This window comes from Anticarsia gemmatalis, chromosome 3 (assembly GCF_050436995.1).
Source record: "Anticarsia gemmatalis isolate Benzon Research Colony breed Stoneville strain chromosome 3, ilAntGemm2 primary, whole genome shotgun sequence".
NCBI classification, from domain to species: domain Eukaryota; kingdom Metazoa; phylum Arthropoda; class Insecta; order Lepidoptera; family Erebidae; genus Anticarsia; species Anticarsia gemmatalis.
Window position 1 is genome coordinate 13,415,889 of NC_134747.1, and position 17,594 is coordinate 13,433,482.

Here is a 17,594-nt window from a genome sequence, read left to right on the forward strand (position 1 = left end):
GTTCTAAGCTATAGGCTCCCAACCTTTAATGGACTACTCCCGTTCGGGGTCAATGTTTAAACGAATAAATATTAATAAGAGCCTTAAGTTAATATTACGTCATAATAATACCCTTTAAACTTTAAAATAATAACTAAAACTAAATATAAGTTAAACAACTTCAGTCTTCTCTCCTATGCAATTGTTTGCCGTAGGGACCCAGTACCAACCACGTTGTCATAGCAACAGCGTATACTCGTAATATACATAGGTGACATGCTTGTGCCGTATACTTTATCCCCAAGAAAAATGACTGAAAAGATCTATCAGATTTTGCTGGTAAGTTATCTAAACTGAAGTGACTAAATTCTAGTTTATTAAACCCAATAGACACCAGTTTTACAAAATCTTCTGTAAAAATTGCGGGCAGTCAAGTTTTAGACATATACGCTAATATACGCTAGTTCTATATTAAATTCTACGAGGCATCTGACGCTCCTTTTAAAGTAGTTGTCTGAAACTGGCGAGGGTGGGGTAAGTCTTGAGCCGCAGTAGTTCTAATTCAGTTTGCAGCATCACGATGGTTGAGTGGTTTGATTGCACCTGGCGGATTAGCTGGCTACGAGCCACCAGCGTCTCCATCCTGGGAGAAAGATAAACAATAAGTAAATACACGGTGGATGTATTGAGTTCCTACGCCTTTAAAATGTCAATATTTTTTTATAAGTACTGGTATTGAATTTGAGTACGATTTAAAATTACTAAAATTAGACATACATTTCTAGTGCCTTCTAGTGTCGAGTTGCCAAATTGACTATATTATTTTGGCGTGTACAGTATAGTGTATAGTGTTTTGTGTATAGTGCTTTGCAATCGATTTCTGTTTTATAAAGATTCAACCTACTGACCTCTTCTTGAATATTCGTCTGATCCGGATAGGTTCCAGTGCATCTTCATTGAGCCTCTTCTCCGATACTTTCACATTGAGGCTCACGATCAGCATCTGTAACTTCTCCAACTCCGTCGATAGGTTTGCCACCTTTACCTAGTTATAAACAAAAGTAAAATTTAGAATTATGCACTAATACTTGTAAGTTACTTTTATTTTTAAGAAATTATCCCGTAGAGGACCATAGAGACGACGTTTCTATTGATCGCGATATACTAAAAATACTAAAAATATACACAGTGGACAAAAGTAACATTCTGAATTCTGCGCTATTTAGCTGAAAGTAACTTTAAAAAAAAAGTAAATAGACCTTAGAGAACCTTAAAGACATTTTCGTTGCTCGCGATATACTAAAAAAAATAAAAATATACACAGTGGACACTAACACGGTTCTATGGTTCCCCACGAAAGCAGTGGAATACTATAACCTGGGGTCTAAAGTTAGTCTTATTTTCTGAAAAATAACATTGGTCGAAATGAGTTCAAACCTCGATGTCCTCCACTTTTTTGATGTTGTCGTTGAGTGCTTTGTTCACGGCCATCTCGGTTCCCTTCATCTCTTTCTCCAGACGCATGTAGTCCATCTCGTCTGTGTACCCTTCTTCCTTGTTCTTTAAATACAGCTGCAGCTCTTTCGGGATCTGTGCGAAAGTAATACGATTGAAACAGGTACTCTTATATGATTGGTTGAATTTGGGAGGCTCAGAAATAAAGCTATGACAGGTTAACATATTTAGTCTGTCTGTATTCATACTTTATGATTATAAATAGGGATAGAATGCAGAAAAAAATGTATTCAGGCGATTTTGCTATAAAAGTAGAAAAAACAACCATTGCCTATCTCAATTGGAGTCATTTAAAGCGCAAACTTGTACAAAATAAACCATTACTCTTTCTGTTCAGAAAATGGCTTCTATCTAATGTCCGATGATTTGTCAAAAGGAGAAAGGTAGTAAGTACCTTGAGTCTCTTATAAGAGTACAGTTCTTGCTCCATGTGTCTTAGCTTCATTTTCATCTGCGCGTGCTCCCACTCCTTGCTGAGGATACCCTTGCGGAAGTCCATCTGTTTGCGCATCATACGCAGCTTCATGTCACCAACTTTCTGCAATAAGAGTGATACAACAACTTTTCATTAAATACTTTGATGTGTTTTCCATCCTCTCGAAGTGTTAAATGTGGAAATGACAAATTAAATCTATAGAGCAACGATAACGCAAAAAGTCTTACAATCTCTGAAACAACTGAGAACCGAAGCGAAGTGTTCGATGTTTTCTACACACACCATTTGAAGCAACAACAGCACCTAGATTTGTCTCTTTATTATAATTTTTCGTGTTAGTCTGATTGAGTGTCCCATTGGTGGGTAAAGGCCTCCCCTCTTTCTTTCCAAGTTGTCTCTTTATACAGCCGGAAATTGGTGGAGAATCTCGCAGCCTTGTTCAAGTAAGTAGTGGGTATACTATAATTCGTATTCTTACCAGAATAACGTTGTTGATCTTTTCGATGTCTTCGCGAGGAATTAGCGTGGCGTCGTCAAAGTCGCTCATGTGTCCCGTCGTTACTATCTCCACCTGACCAGCTGGCAACACCAACTAAAACGAAAGGTTACTAAATAATTTGCATGTACCACATTCTCAGGTAAATAATAAGAAGTTATTACTACGCTAATCATTAGTAGCTTTTTCCAGCCAGTGCAGCAGTGCAGGGATGGTATTGCTCACTCATTCTAGTTACTCCAGACCGATTAACTCCCACATTTTTACGGTTTATACTTTCCCTACTTTCTTGCTATCCAATGTTAATAAATTTTAAACATTAGAACTATTGAACTATTAAGTAATTATAAAACGTTATTTTTCAGCATGCGATAATTACAGCTGCCGTAAAAGCTCTTCAATTTGTTATAAACCATTACCTGCAGAGTCCTATTCCTAGCGATGGCTTCAACATTTACGCGATGGTCAGCGATCTTGGCGTGCGCATGCGCGTGCGCGGCGCGTCGTGCCTGTATCGCGCGCGCCCACACCTGGAACGTGTTCTCCACGTACGCCATCTCTTGGGCTACGGCACGAACCTACATTACAACATAAACTTTTTTTTAAACCACTCCTATGTTTTCAGTATTATTCTTGTTACAAACAACCTAGGAAGTGTCTATTAATGGATCGTACAAATATTTGTTTCGTGTAGGAATCGAAACCCATGACACGAAGTGGTAGCAACGCCAATGTGATTGTTATTTATTCAAAGATATGTTTCTACAAATATAGCTGGAAAATATGGTGAGTTGAGACCATGGTAGAAAATATTAAGTTTACCCGTATTTCATTCTCAGTCTTGCTACGTCGCAGTTTGCACATAATGGCCCAAAGTTGTTCGTCCATCACTGGAGGCATGTTGACGATCAGGTCCAGCTGCTCCATACTGCAAATATTCAGTCATATCTCAACCTAAAGAAGCTCATCACAAAACTGATATAATGTAGGGTAGTTCACCTTTTACCCGTGTAGGCACATTAACTGTCTGACAGGTAAACTTACTAAGGCTAACTTACTAACTAACTGCTACCTAACTAACTACTGATGACCTTTGGTTGAAATAAAAGTTATTATTATTATTACTAACGGTATGGTGTGTGATACGTACGCTTTGAAGAACTCAAAACAGTCTTGATGCAGCAGCGGTGGTCGGACGCCGGTGAGGATGCCTTGTGCCAGCTCGTACAGCACGTTAGGAGTCATGGTCGCGCGCTGGTGCCATTTCGGCCTCTTCCTGTGAAAAATTACCTTAACATGATACCCTATGTATATTATATAGGCAGGCAGATAAGCCTCTTGCTTTGGTGGCAAGCGGAAGCCAAAGAAAACCACTTTCTATAATTTGTATCAATTAATAATTATAGTTAGTAACTAGGTACCAAACCACTAGTCGCAACAAGGCCGGCCCGATGTAAGTTTTAGGAATTGGTGTGGTATGAAGCAAGCTCCCACATTAGTGCCTAGCGATAATATTAACAATTAACCGCTAAACCACAGCTTAAAATGACAGTATTATCAGAAATGTCAACAGTAGTATTAAATAAAGTAGTTTTCTCATTTTAACCAACTCACTTGAAAAACTTGTAACACTGGTCTACGATGATGGGTGAAAGATCAGCGAAGTGATTCTTGAAGGTCCTGTCCAGGGTCTTGTCCTTCAAGGTGAGCGCATCATACGCTCCCTGGCACTCTGCGGACTGCTCCTGGATTTGCTGGAGCTCCGCATTCAGTATCTCTAGATCTTGCTCTAAAACTGCAATTTCATCTCTGCGTGATACAATAAATAAGTTGAAACAAAATAAGTACCTAATCAGGATCGGTACTGAACTAATTTTAGAAACATACTAAAGACTGTCTTAAATTACTAACGGAGTAGAATCCAGCAAAGTTCAACCCCATCAAGATTCAAATAAAAAAGGCTTAAGTAGGTATAATAAAGAGACAAAAACTAAGTATTATACTAGGTCTAGGTAGGTATATACTTTAACATTATAATTTCATTCAGCTGTGTGAACGCGACTGAAATTTCCATACGTCAGTGCCAAAGTGTAAGCATGCACGTGCTTCCGTTATGGCGAACGTTCCCTGCCCAGTCCGACGTCTTCAAAGGGTTTCTAGGTAAGCAGGTAAGTAGATGGAATATAACCTGTACGACTCTATTTTCTCAGCCATTTCAACACGATCAAGATTAGCCCTGCGAAGTCTCAGCAGATTCAGGTTCTCTTGACCGATGACGGAATCGATCCTCAGCTTCAGCAGCCACGTGTCTTTTACCTAGTTTAGAAGAAAAAACTGATAATTTAACCCGAAAATATAACTGTTTTATGCAAATATGCGAAATAATTGATTGAATTATTGTTACTTTTTTGTGTATTTTTCTTTCTTGTGCCAGATGAACTTGGATTGAAAATGCATCTTGAATCAATTATGATACTTTATAGGTAAGTCCTTTCTTCCATTTACTCTCGGTTTCTGAGTACATTTAGCGGCGAGTACATTTATTCGATAGCGTTTTTTTTATATGAGTTTTAACGCTATTGAATAGATAAAGTACCGCTAAATGTGACCGGGAGTTAGTGATTTTGGTTTAGACAGCGGACGGGTACTTTATCACATTGGGAGGGGTGAGTAATGCTTGGGTGGGGGTTGGGTCCACTTCAGTCCCCCATCCCCCCAAATTAGCTAGTGACAGTTTCATTGAACTGAATATGTCTAAAGTAATTATTTAGTAAGTAGGTTGAAAAAGTATTTAACAAAATGCAAAAAAGAAACTAAGATCGATTTTAAATTTTATTGACAATCATCATTTCAACATTGACATCCAGTTTCATATAAGTTTTAAATCGTTTTCACTTAAACTATACTCCAGTGCAGCTGCATGGATCACCTAGTATTACATTTACCTATTAAGATTAATATTATAATATTTTAGTATCACAACACTTAAACTTATTGAAAATTTTAAAATACATAAACAGCCATCGATAAGGAAAGATAGAACATCATCAGTAATATATTTTTTTGTAAGAAAAAAACACAACACTATGACTAGATAATACCTACAAACAATGATAATATTATAATAATATTATTACACTACATTTAAAAACATTCATTACAATAGTGAGAGAAATTACTCGGAGCATATTATTATGTTGAACATTTTTATATAGTTATAAATTTGGGGATCCGGGACTAGAAACGGTTTTTCAAAAACTACCTGATGGGCCAAAGAACTACTGGCAGCTGTTACTATTATCGGCAAACAAGAGTTGCCTCAGTTCTATAACAGTACTGTCTCCGGGCATCATGAAAATATACAGCCTCCCGTTATACTTTTCCATAAGTTTCTTCAGAATGAAAGATTCAGTAGGCACTGGTGCCCTGAAGAAGGCCTTAAGACTCTTGATACTGAACTGGATGTTTTGATGAGATTCAATGAAATTGAAAATTCTTTGCATAGCCTGCGATACATCTTGGGAAGACAGCCGATGTTTCATCTTCAATGATTTTTTGTGAATGTTCTTCACATAGCAGCTCCTGTGATACTGAGCTCCAACATTCACCAGATCCACATCTTTAATCCTTTTCCAAATCTGAAGCAGAAGAAAAAGCAGCGGTCAGACTAAAATAATATGCCATGTGCATGCCAATGGTTTTTTAATTATTTATATGATTTTTTTGGCATAGATTCTAGTTTTTATTTATTTTATAAAATAAAATTTCTACAGTTTTTATATGTACATGAGAAATTTACAAGAGAGAATATAAGCATATGATATAAATTTTAAAGCCAACAATAGGTACTTATTAGTATTCTATATTCTTATTGGAAGTGCCTGCTTTAATTCATAAATAAAAAAAATAATTAGGTGATCTATTTATTTGCAGTCTTACCAGTTTCCTTATAGGAGTTGACCTGTCCTCTGCAAGATCTTTCATAAAAGCATCTTTTGTAGATGCTGAAGTAATTTTGAGCGTCAGTTCTTTCTTGCTCCTTGCTCGGTTGATGTCTTGAGCGCAGATGAAACACTTCTCGGCGAAGGGGAATTCCCTAGCGCGGTTAACGTCATCGATTTCAGCTGACGTCATGCTCGGAGTGTTTGAAAAATTCAGCGGCATGTATTCGCCATAATAATTCCTTCTGGTGTATCTTGACCTACACTTTACATGAACTAAAAAGTTACTGATAGTATTCGCGTTGAACAAGCCATCTCTGCGCAGCTCGCTAAATTTTATCAAAGTTTTTAATCCTCCATCGCGTACTGGAGTAGCTTTCCCGACGTCCAGCGATGACTGGCAGATAGGGCAAGACATTTTTTATTTTAAGTTTAACATGCACTATAAAAGGATGGACTTTTCTAAGGAAGTAATCTAGGTCTTTAATTATACCTAGGTACCTTTGCAGACGAAAAATCAATACGGTGACAAGTTCAATAATACCAGCCTATCAATAGGATTCTTATCCCTTTTTGATCTATTCATAAATAAATAATTCATTAGTAAATGCATTATTATAAGGCTAAAGTCTATTGAAATGTCCTAATCATCTTCTTAATATTTCTCGTCAGAAAAATAAGTAATCTTAGCGAAACTGATATAAAATGTACGAATTTAAAGCTGGCAATGCACTTCGATAATATGCATCCTGACAGGTACCTTGCGAACTTTGATTTAACGTTGCATAGGTGTAACAGGTGGCGCTTATCTCCCGCCGCGCCACGCCCACCACGTGTCTCTTTGATAAAATCCGCGAAATTTGAGTAAATACAAAGTCATACTGGGTACATTTTTCGACAAGAGATTCTGAATGAATTTATGAAAGTGTTAAACATTTTTACAATCTCGTAGCGACGATCTACAGTCCTAAAAGATAGATCTGTAGTTGCCGGTTGTTTGATACGGAACTTTGATACAAATACCGAGCTTTTCTTGAAAAATGGACGATATATTCGAGTCTCCCCTTTTTTTTATAACTAAGTACTTAGTTTGTTTTACAGTCTCATTTAATTACGTCAAATGTAATAAATCGAATTCTGCTTTCTAAGTGCGGTTTATGAAAGATCGTGTCAAATAAAATGACGAATATTGAAACTCGTTTTCTAAGATGTGACGACTTGACGAGTCCTTCAAGTTTGTTCACTGGTAAAGTTAATCTAGTTTTCGAGAAGACCATACTTAGTATTTATTGTATTTAACTTATGGGAACATTACATACCTTTTGGTTAAATTTAACGATGCCTTCGTTGAGTGTGGCAGAGAGTTTGGCAAACTCCGCGTGCAACATCTTGCGGTATTTGTCGCGCTCTTCGTTACGGAAGTTCACTTTAGCCTCGTAGTCAAACACGTGGCGCAGGTCTTCCTCATTGAAGTGTTCAGGGTCTTTGTCCAGCTAGAGTGCAAATATAGCACAGAAATATATAAAAAAATGTTATCATAAATTTTAAACTTCTTAAGCTAATAATTTTACGACACGCAACTCACGCATGCGTTATAAAACAGTGCATTATTTACTTTCTTTTTTTAAACACTCGACAATTGAGACGCATGGCCGCCGGGTAATTGACATTCACAAGCTGATAGGTAAACAAATATAGAATAGCGTTAGATCTTGTCGTGTAACGCCGTGCCTTAAAAAATAGCGTAAAATTACTTCGAAATGAAAAAAAATAGAGAAGTTTTTAGTAAATCTGTAGGTATAGTAGGTATACTTATCACTGTATTTTTCCAATCGCAATTTTAAATCAATCAATTTTAGATGACTTTATAAGTATTAACACTTACCATACATTGCGGCAAAGGTATGGGCTTCTTGATTTCCTCATGCCACAGTTTCTCGAGCACTCCGTCCATCATCTCAATGAGAGCCCTCTCTCGGAAGTCGTCTTTCGGTCCAGGGTCTGGAGGTATGATCACGACCTGGCTCGGACTTATGTACGGCTCTATGGAACACTGGCAAAATAAATGTGAAATTAAAAATGTTTTTTTTTAGAACTATTTTTACTAGTTTATCGCCTATGTTCCAAGGCTTCACTCGTAATAATGCCTGGAAGATTTGACAACCTTACAATTAATGAACGGGGCCAAAGTATAAATAAACCCTAAAACGACCATATGGAGGAATTAAACAAATACGTTTTCAATCCGTGTGGGAATCGAACCTACAACTCCGGTGCAGTAACAGCGTGGTCATAGCGCTGCGAACGTTGCGATGTTGTTTAAATTGATATAATGGTAATTATTAGTAATTAATAAATGTATTATTGAAATACAACCTCCTCAGGTTCGACTTTGATGAGTTTGTGTGTGTGTTCCTCCTGCCGCCACTCCGGGTCAGTGATCTGTACGATCAAGTGATGGAAACTGCCGCGCAAGTCCGATAACTTGTTCAGTTCTAAAAACAGAAGAAGTTAACTCATTTACAATGTATTTCTGTAACGTTTCTCTTAATTTAATCGTTAACCTTTTAAATATTATCATAATCAACTAGCTGACCTAGGCAGTTTATGACTATCGCCAAGCTTAATGTTATTAAAATCTATAAGGTACAGCAGTTAAATCGATTCAATAATGAGGAAGCTTCAGAGATTTGCGGTTTTAATAGTTGTACGAATTGATTATGGAATTAAGATAATAGTTAATATGACTTTTTCACGCATATTTAGACAACGTTTTATTGACGGCCATGCTACCAGATTTCTATTGAAGTAACTACTGTGAATAATACAAAGTAATATAGGTGAACTCTACCTTCAACGATGAATCTGAGACGTGCATTCCTCTCTTTAACAAGACCGACTTCTCTGATCTTGAGACCCATTAGCTCGTCGAACTGCTTGTTGAACCACAGCCGCAAGTTTTGAGTATTCAACTGAAACGAATATTAAATATTTTATTATACTCTAGTCATCCTAGAGACTGCAAACAAAGTAAAGAACTTTGCCGATAATACTAAACTAGTTTGACAAAGTTTCAGTCATGGAAAACTAAGTGTTAATGGTCAGATTGATTTAGACCTGAGCGACTTTTATATTTCATAGAAACCGAAACTTCGCACACAATTTCGGTTGATTCTTACCATGATTTCATTTAGTTCCAAGCGTCGTTTAAATGAAACTTGAATCTTCTAAACTTATTAAGACACATGATAGTCATCGAACATAGAAATCTTTCAAATCGTAAAAATTAACAAAACATAGTAGAGGCCCTACATAATTTAATTTGGCGAGTCTACATAATTTAACAAACATCTTTCTTTTTAAATAGTACACTAAATGTACATAGCCGGTTAAGTTAAGTCTTTCTTACTTTAGTAATGTGCTGCAACCAGTTCATATGCAAGAAGCTGTAGGCAACCGTCTGCGGGATCATAAAATGCGGGATAGTGATGAACCGATGGGACGCGGTGCCTGACAGTGCGAAGGGCGTGTTCGGAGTCGTCGTCCTGCTTTCCACACCTGCTTCACCGATATCCTCACCCTCCTGGTCCATGGTACTCATACGAGGAGTATGAAGACCTTCGGTTGACTCAGCAGCTTCCCTGTGCGATGACAGTAAATATTGTAGTAAGTAAAAGCTTCCCTGTGCGAAATCACTTAATGTTGGTAGTAGGTAAAATATCGAAGGAACTCATCGTATGCTGCTATTTTAGACATAGTTCTCTTCTTTCTCTCATTCGGTTAAATGCAAAATGAGGAGAGAGTTAAGAGCTGGTGTTGAGTTATAAATTAGTTTTGACTTAATATCCCTAGTACCCCAGCTAAGACTACGAGTAAAACTCCAAGGAAGTGATCAATATTCTTTGAGAGTATACATCATTACTCAATGGTTGGATTAAAATTACTTACTTGCTACCTAAACTGGAACCTTCAGCAACTTCCTCTTCCCAAGGTTTGAAGATATCTTGTGTCTCCAACTGGATTGTTCTAAGAGCTTCGATTTGATTCAGCTCGGGCCATTTGTCACGTTGTGTTGGAAGTATTGCAAAGTTCTCCACCTAAAGACGAGAATTTTTTTTATACCAATCCCGAACTAATAAATTAACTTAAGCCGCGGGGATTTCTTACAAAAATACTACCACGGACGCAACGTACAACCATATCAGAAACAGCTTTAATGGATAGCTCGTATATATTTGTTCTGTGTGAGAATCGAACCCACAACTTTCTAACACAGTGGTAACGCGGTGGTGAATTGTGTTTACCGAAGTCGTCATAGGGTAGGTGGTGATTTTGTTACCACAAATTCCACTTTATCGTAAAGACACTTTACTTTAAATGAGTACCATACACTAGCTATCAGTAGGCGCTTACCTGGTAATGACTGAATATGGCGAAGAGTTTGACCCTCTGCGTGAGCATGGTGTCCCAACATTGCTGTTTAATCCATGCCGTCACGACGTCTTGAGCACAGATGCGAGCTTCAGTCATTAGGCGGAACTCTTCACGCTCTTTTTCAGCCTGAAAATAAGGTTTAAGAAAAAATAATTCGGTACATCCCTAGTAGTTAACTAATAAAAAGTATACGATTTTTCTCTGTTCGTTTAATAAGGGGGGAAATCATATTATGCTAACCTGAAATATGAAAGTATATTTTTCATCACGGCGTAGTCTAATACCAAAAAACTGTACAAACCTGTTTCAGTCGTTCTTTCTTAGCTTCTAAGTGCAGATTGAACTCAGACAAAGAAAGCTGATGCAGCGGTATCTCTCCTATATTCTCTTCTAGCAGTTCAACCAGCTTGTTCTGCAGAATTTCAAAGGTCTTCACAACGTCTTCCCGCTGTCGCCTATAGTCCATCGCTTCTTCGTGGACTTTCTTGTCTTCTTGCAGGTCCAGGTAATTTTCTGGACAGAGACAGTTAATGGGATAACATATTGAAAGTGACCCAGATTTCTGCGGAATAGAAGCTGCTTACGTCATGTAGATGCAATAACATATGTACAGTTAGAGATAGGATTGCTAATAATAATTGGTAGAATATAAAGTTTATTATTCTTCTTGATTACTAGAGAACACTTTACTATGTACCCAGCAATAACAACATGGTGATCTTAAAGTTGATTATATGGACTTTAAGTAATAAGCAAAAAGAAAATGTGATCTTACTAGCAGTCTCATGTATAATCGTGAGACAATTGTTTTGTTCAGCATACACCGCTTTCTTGGGAGGGTCGTAAATCGTTTTCTCGTCGTATTCAATTTTACGCTGCAGATACACACAGGCGACAGTTTGGTTGCCGCCGAGGTGAACGAGGTACTGGTTCTCTCCGTCAATGATCGCTTCCCTGATCCCACCACGACCACCACTTTCGTAGCGGTGGGTTACCGTTATTTTTAAATCTGGAGATATTGAGTAAAACTTAAGTTAATTAAGTACTTAATCCATACTGGTATAGATGCAATGCTACTGGCCTGGCTTTAATGCTTTCACAGGTACACTGCTGTATTACGACGATATTTAGCCGATACTTAGTCAAAAGAGAGATCAGATGCTTAGTTAATGACTGGATATCAAACGCACGCTACTTAGCTTTCATAAAATTTGCCTTTAAGGGATTGAAAATAAATCATCAATTGAAGAATAAGAAAGAACTATGTTTTTATAATTATACTCTGATCTTACCATATTCATCAGGCACAGTAGGCTGCCTCAATACAACAGTACCATCGTAGGCAAACGTGAGAAACGCATTGATATTCGTAAACCCATCGAACTGCTTTATATCATGGCCAGTTTCCACAATGGAGCCCATCTTCACAGATACGGTTACCCCTTTCTATAAAAAAATATCACAATAATCAGATGACGATGTAAAAACTTCGGTATCTTGGGCTGATGAAAATGCGCTTCTGACCTCTCTTTGGCCAAATTAGCTACCTAAATTGAAACTACGTGGAGTGACGTATCTAGTAATTATGAGTGTGCACAATTTACAGGTCGAAAGAGGTGGGAACTGGATTTTATCACTGCCATAAACCAGGTTAATAAACCACCAAGCGGTGAGAAATCAAGTGCGAAATCAATGTCTTTTTATACTTTCAGAGACAAGACGGGCTATGATTCTAACTAGGTATACTCTAGCGAAACAATTTTTCAGACCTACATAGTTACTGAGGTGAGAACATTTAGGTTCAGCACTCGAGGCAGTTATTGTATGAAATCATACTTACATCCCCCGATAGTTTGAGAACGTGGTAACACCTGGTTAGGTGTGGGATTCCTATCATGGTGTCCTTCGAGGAGCTAGGTAGCAGCTTCGCGTAAGGACCCTGCATTTTGCCTGCAAACTTGTTGTCTTTACCTGTCTCTGCGTTGATGCAGATAACACGCTCACCTAGCGGATAAAAGAAGAATTTTGACCTTAGCTTCTTGAATAGTGACACATAGAAAATTTATTTTAATTATGCCTGTCAGCGTTTAAGCCCAGTAATTTGCTATCTGGTGCTAGATAATCGGAATGGTAAAATGTAGAAATTAATTTGATATACAAATTAAAACGTAACTAGGAGTGATACTATATAATCATTTTAACTTACCTATAGAATACTTATCAGAGAAGAGCACGAGACTGAAACATCGCATGAACTCGCCGACCTTCATGAGGAAGCAGTCAGCAAGTCCACGACCTACTTCTGTGTACCGCACTAGCGACAACTTGTATTCCGGGCTAAGCTGCAAAAACATTATGGAGCATATAGATCTATATATGTAGCCGTATTATCCCAGTAGATTAACGGGCACTGGCCACCGATGCATTTGCAGTTTGGCTAGAAATACTTATATAAAGCTCTTTAAGAAGACAAATGGATGTCTTAAACCTGCATAGAATATTATTATATTGGGTTTGCAAAAGCTTTTGATAGATAAGGTGTCAAAAGCTTTTGCGCTCAAGTACTGCCACAGCGCTAGCGCTAACTTATATCGAGATTGAGTTTGCGTTAAATAGGTACATGGAATAGTATAGCCACTAGTAACTAATTAATAAGTAAATTACTAAGTAATAATTAATAAGTAAATTACCGAATATATAAAAATATGTCCAGCAGACATAGCAGCAGCGACAATCTCCGTTCCCCTCGGTGAGAAGACCACTCTCGAGACTATCTGGTGAGTGAGGCACATGGTCTCCACTTTCTGCATGCCGTTCTTGATGTCGAACGTGTGCAACGCCATGCCGTAGTTCTCTCCCACTCGGCCGTAGATCACCAGGAGCGGTTCCACTGGACTCGCTTGGAATGATACCTCTTTACCTTCAATGTACTTCATGGCGACCTAAAAGGTAATCATTTTATTTCATTGGTTTGAAAGACGTTACACTTTTGTCAAACAAAATACCCATCTTTTTATACTCTAGTTCTGGTATGCTATGAGATTCATTGGCTATAGTCGTTCCTCTGGCAATTTAAGCCCTCTGATGTAACATAATGATTGAATCCGATGTGTAACAGGTCACTTGATACTTACAAGTCTAGCTGTTTCCACTTCATAAAAAGCTAGGGTCCCAGAGCTGTTCATGCAAGCGAGATAAGTGTAATCCGGCGCGATCATTTGGATCTTTACTATATGCCTGCAAACGAAACACCACATTTTAGAACCTTGTAAATCAGTTAAGTTAAGTAGTCAAGTTCCTGGGGTGGCTGTCGTTGCAACAAGCAACAGTTGAAAATAAACGTTTTTCTTGCACCAATTCGGAACATTCTCATTTCACCCCTTATCCTACATTGAACTATAATTAATTAAATAAATATATGAGTACCTCATCTTATAAGTAACCATTTGCACATCAATCTTGTCCTCAGACTCGCCAGACATTTTGTAGACGAAGCCAGTCTCGGTCCACATGACGGCCATGTCAGATGTAGAGTTACCAACCAGGCGCACCACAGTGTCCTCGGGTACGAAGCTCCATACTTCCTTCCATGCGTGCTTCTCTTCTTCTCTTCTTAACGACTGGATACAAAAAACAAGCGGTTATTATTATAAGTCTGATAGTAATCATGGTTGAGACTTGTTCGAACCACCGTCCATTATTAACATTCGAGTAGCTATCGAGAATTTTGTATCGATTAAATTAGCAGTGCCTGTAGGCTGTAGATTTTTATTTTCAAACTTAATATTATCATATTACCAATAAGAAGAGTGAGAAAACACGGTATACTTTAGGAAACGAATGTAGAAAATATTTAATGAAAATGTAGGGTATTTGTAAAACTCACTCGTAGACGATTGTCAGGTCCGTAAATAAGAACGCCATTAGCAAACGCACAAATGCTAGGTTTGTTAGTTCCTGTAGCGGTGTGATTCCACTCCAATGAAGATACCATAGCTACTCCATCTGATGCCACCTGTAAGATTGAAAGTCGTTCTGACTATAGATCAGTAAAAGATATGTAAATCGGACAAAGCTGCGAATAGAAACCTTGTCACAAAGAATAAACTGATTTCGCGGCGATAACTATTTGTGGAGCTTAAAAATTTTGTTTGGTGTGGGTATCGAACCCCAGTGCTACAACAGCATGGCTACCATTAGTACTGCGCCAAGGAGTTAGTCGAAATGTACGTAGTTATAAATTACTTGGTATTGTTATACTCAGCAATTTAGTTACTTGGGACTAAAATTGATAATAGGAAAACGTTGGTGTGTTTATACCACTTCTGCCAATACTTTTGGATAAAACAGACATTATATTATGTATGATTAATTACTCACCAGATACAAGTTGCCTTTAGGATCAATAGCGTACAAATTCCCCTCGTTACCCCAGCAGACGCCTATGAGTGGTGGCTCGGAGATCTCCCAGCCGGTTGCCTCTTCCTTACCACGTCGAAGCAGGTAGCATTTCTTGAAGCACTGGCCTACTTCCCACACAATCAGACCCTCGCCCCAACACTGGCAGATTGTCACGTGAGTGCGACTTGGCCTGAGGGAATGATATATAGGAGCAATAATTAGATTTTATTGTAACACTAGGTATGTTTACAAGAATGTAAACGTAACGTCATCTACACGTCAAGCGCAGAAAGTGGAGTTTCCTCAGCGAACTAATTTGATTAAAAATGGTCTTTCGGAAGGATACAAACCTTGAAGATCGCAGTTATTTGTTACATGTGGAAATCGAATCCATGACTGTCTGACACTGTGGTAATCGCGTGGCCATTGCACCACGGACGCCAGTGAAATATCGTAGCATAGGCCCTCTTAGAAACACGAAATTGATCTAATGTGCCTAGCACGATGCACTCAAACCTAAAGTAACTGAAACTTAAATTAATTCCTCACAAGTATATCTGCCTGCGTCTCACGACTCCAGTCTGTACGCAGACAAGGCGCTGTTTACTCCGCCAGCTCCAGATAGTACACATGTTGACTGGGAAGCCTGTAAAGCCGGCGATCAGGTCACACTCCAACATACCCAGACCCTTGTATCTGTTGGCTTCTTCATCTACAAAAAGCATAGAAGTTTTTAGAATTGAATACAGTTAGATACATTAACAATAAACAACTCGGAAAAGGTAATTATCGCACTAACCTTTGAGCTCTGCCAAAATATGAAACTGCGGGTACCTAACTATGAATATTCTGGCGTGTTTCACTTTCTCCGCAAATGCAAACATATTGGATCTATGACCTGAAATATATCGTTAAGTATTTATTTGATAGATACCTACCTACATACCTACATGTTACAGATATTAAAAAATCTACTCGGTCGGATAATATTGGTTTTATGTTTATACCCACATAAAAAGTAATAACGTAAACCTGCTGATCCTGAAACAAGTTTACGTTCTATAGGTAGTTCTAATATTGGAACATATTCTTACCGCAAATAACATCAACCCCATCTCCCCTCTTCTGATTGTTGGCGACATAAATAATTTCCTGATTATTCTTTAAGTTAAGAAATATTATGTAGATATCGTGGACGATCGCGAGCACGTCTTTGCCCACGAAACTCATCTGCTCTAGATTCTGAGGCATACACCATCTGAAAAGGCATACAAACTTTTGTCATCAAAACCAATGTCTAAATGTTCACAATTATTCTGTATCAAATAGCAGAAGTGTTTATTCGCGTTCAATCGCAATAAACTCCCTCACGGGGCGGTTTTACCCTCGTGGGGACAACAAAAAAAAAATGTTCACATTTTCACAATTTCAACTAAACTTGAGCAGGCAAAAGTTACGTAGACTTCCCCGCAACACGATTGAATCGTTGCCAGAGCAAAATAGTCAGAAGATCTTTAAACGATTTAAGTTCGAAAGTTTGTTTAATTTTTTTATGTTTGAATTGTTTACAGCCTATGCCGTTACGAATATGAAGGAGCTGTTAAGAAGAATGCATTCGACAATCACCCGCCAAAAAAGTTCATTAGATTTAATTTTGTATTTAATAAACGCGTACGCGTACTATGTAAGTTATACAAAGCCAGTGTATACCGTTTAATTAGATTCTAACTACGGATATTATGATAATGACCCTTCCTAAATAGGTAAGGAAGTATGAACGTCTTTTTAATTAGCATCACAAGGGGCATAACGACTCGTTAATAAAGTTTTTTCATCCCATAAATGGTGACTCATATTCAACTCCCGCAAGTTCGTTTAGGTACCGCTCGTATTCCGTTTTACTCACGCTGTGTTATGAGTTGGGATAAAGAATAATGAGTAAATTGTAAATTTATTACCATTTTCTTGGAAATCACAGTTACTTTCTTCGCATTTATAATCATTTTTTAACTCAATGTTTAGGATGCCCCCATAAAAATTATACCTATTGTTAATGTTAGGAATTACTACGAGTTCGATTTTCATCCCCTGTTCCTAACTAGTTCTCGTGGATTTGGAGACCCTTTTACGATCCAGGAAGTAAGATACTTAGTTTCGGTAATAACAGCTATGTACAAAACGGGATTTAAAAATGTACCTATAATGTTAATCTATAATTGTTTAGTTAACTTCCTACCTGACCGCTGGATTGTATTCCATTTTTGCTGGTCACAAGTACAGTGATTCAATCGCTAATTATTTTTATGTAAATAAATTACATTACAAGATAATAATAACATTACATGTCGCTTAGCAACTATTTTGAAGTATAGCTGCATGACGTGTTTCAAAT

The 17,594-nt window shown here is 37.8% G+C and overlaps 2 protein-coding genes across 2 annotated transcripts; both read right to left on the minus strand.

Annotated features, from left to right (window-relative positions):
- Nucleotides 1-3: 3 nt before the first annotated feature.
- Nucleotides 4-17,517, minus strand: LOC142987088 (cilia- and flagella-associated protein 43). The gene is made up of 31 exons (XM_076135639.1): nt 17,439-17,517; nt 16,297-16,460; nt 16,002-16,100; nt 15,752-15,914; nt 15,182-15,392; nt 14,688-14,816; nt 14,228-14,421; nt 13,936-14,038; nt 13,492-13,743; nt 13,008-13,143; nt 12,642-12,805; nt 12,094-12,247; nt 11,577-11,810; nt 11,103-11,314; nt 10,781-10,927; nt 10,316-10,464; nt 9,777-10,008; nt 9,219-9,339; nt 8,744-8,862; nt 8,253-8,420; nt 7,687-7,860; nt 4,615-4,742; nt 4,041-4,235; nt 3,577-3,702; nt 3,249-3,354; nt 2,846-3,004; nt 2,409-2,522; nt 1,889-2,032; nt 1,417-1,569; nt 888-1,024; nt 4-622 (listed from the first exon to the last, which is right to left on the minus strand). The coding sequence occupies exons 1-31, from the start codon at nt 17,459-17,461 to the stop codon at nt 481-483; spliced, it is 4,752 nt and encodes a 1,583-aa protein (XP_075991754.1). The 5' UTR covers nt 17,462-17,517; the 3' UTR covers nt 4-480.
- LOC142987087 (uncharacterized) lies at nt 5,310-6,867 on the minus strand. Its single transcript, XM_076135638.1, has 2 exons — nt 6,366-6,867; nt 5,310-6,064 (listed from the first exon to the last, which is right to left on the minus strand). Exons 1-2 carry the CDS (start codon nt 6,783-6,785, stop codon nt 5,705-5,707), a joined length of 780 nt encoding a protein of 259 aa, XP_075991753.1. The 5' UTR covers nt 6,786-6,867; the 3' UTR covers nt 5,310-5,704.
- Nucleotides 17,518-17,594: the final 77 nt, after the last annotated feature.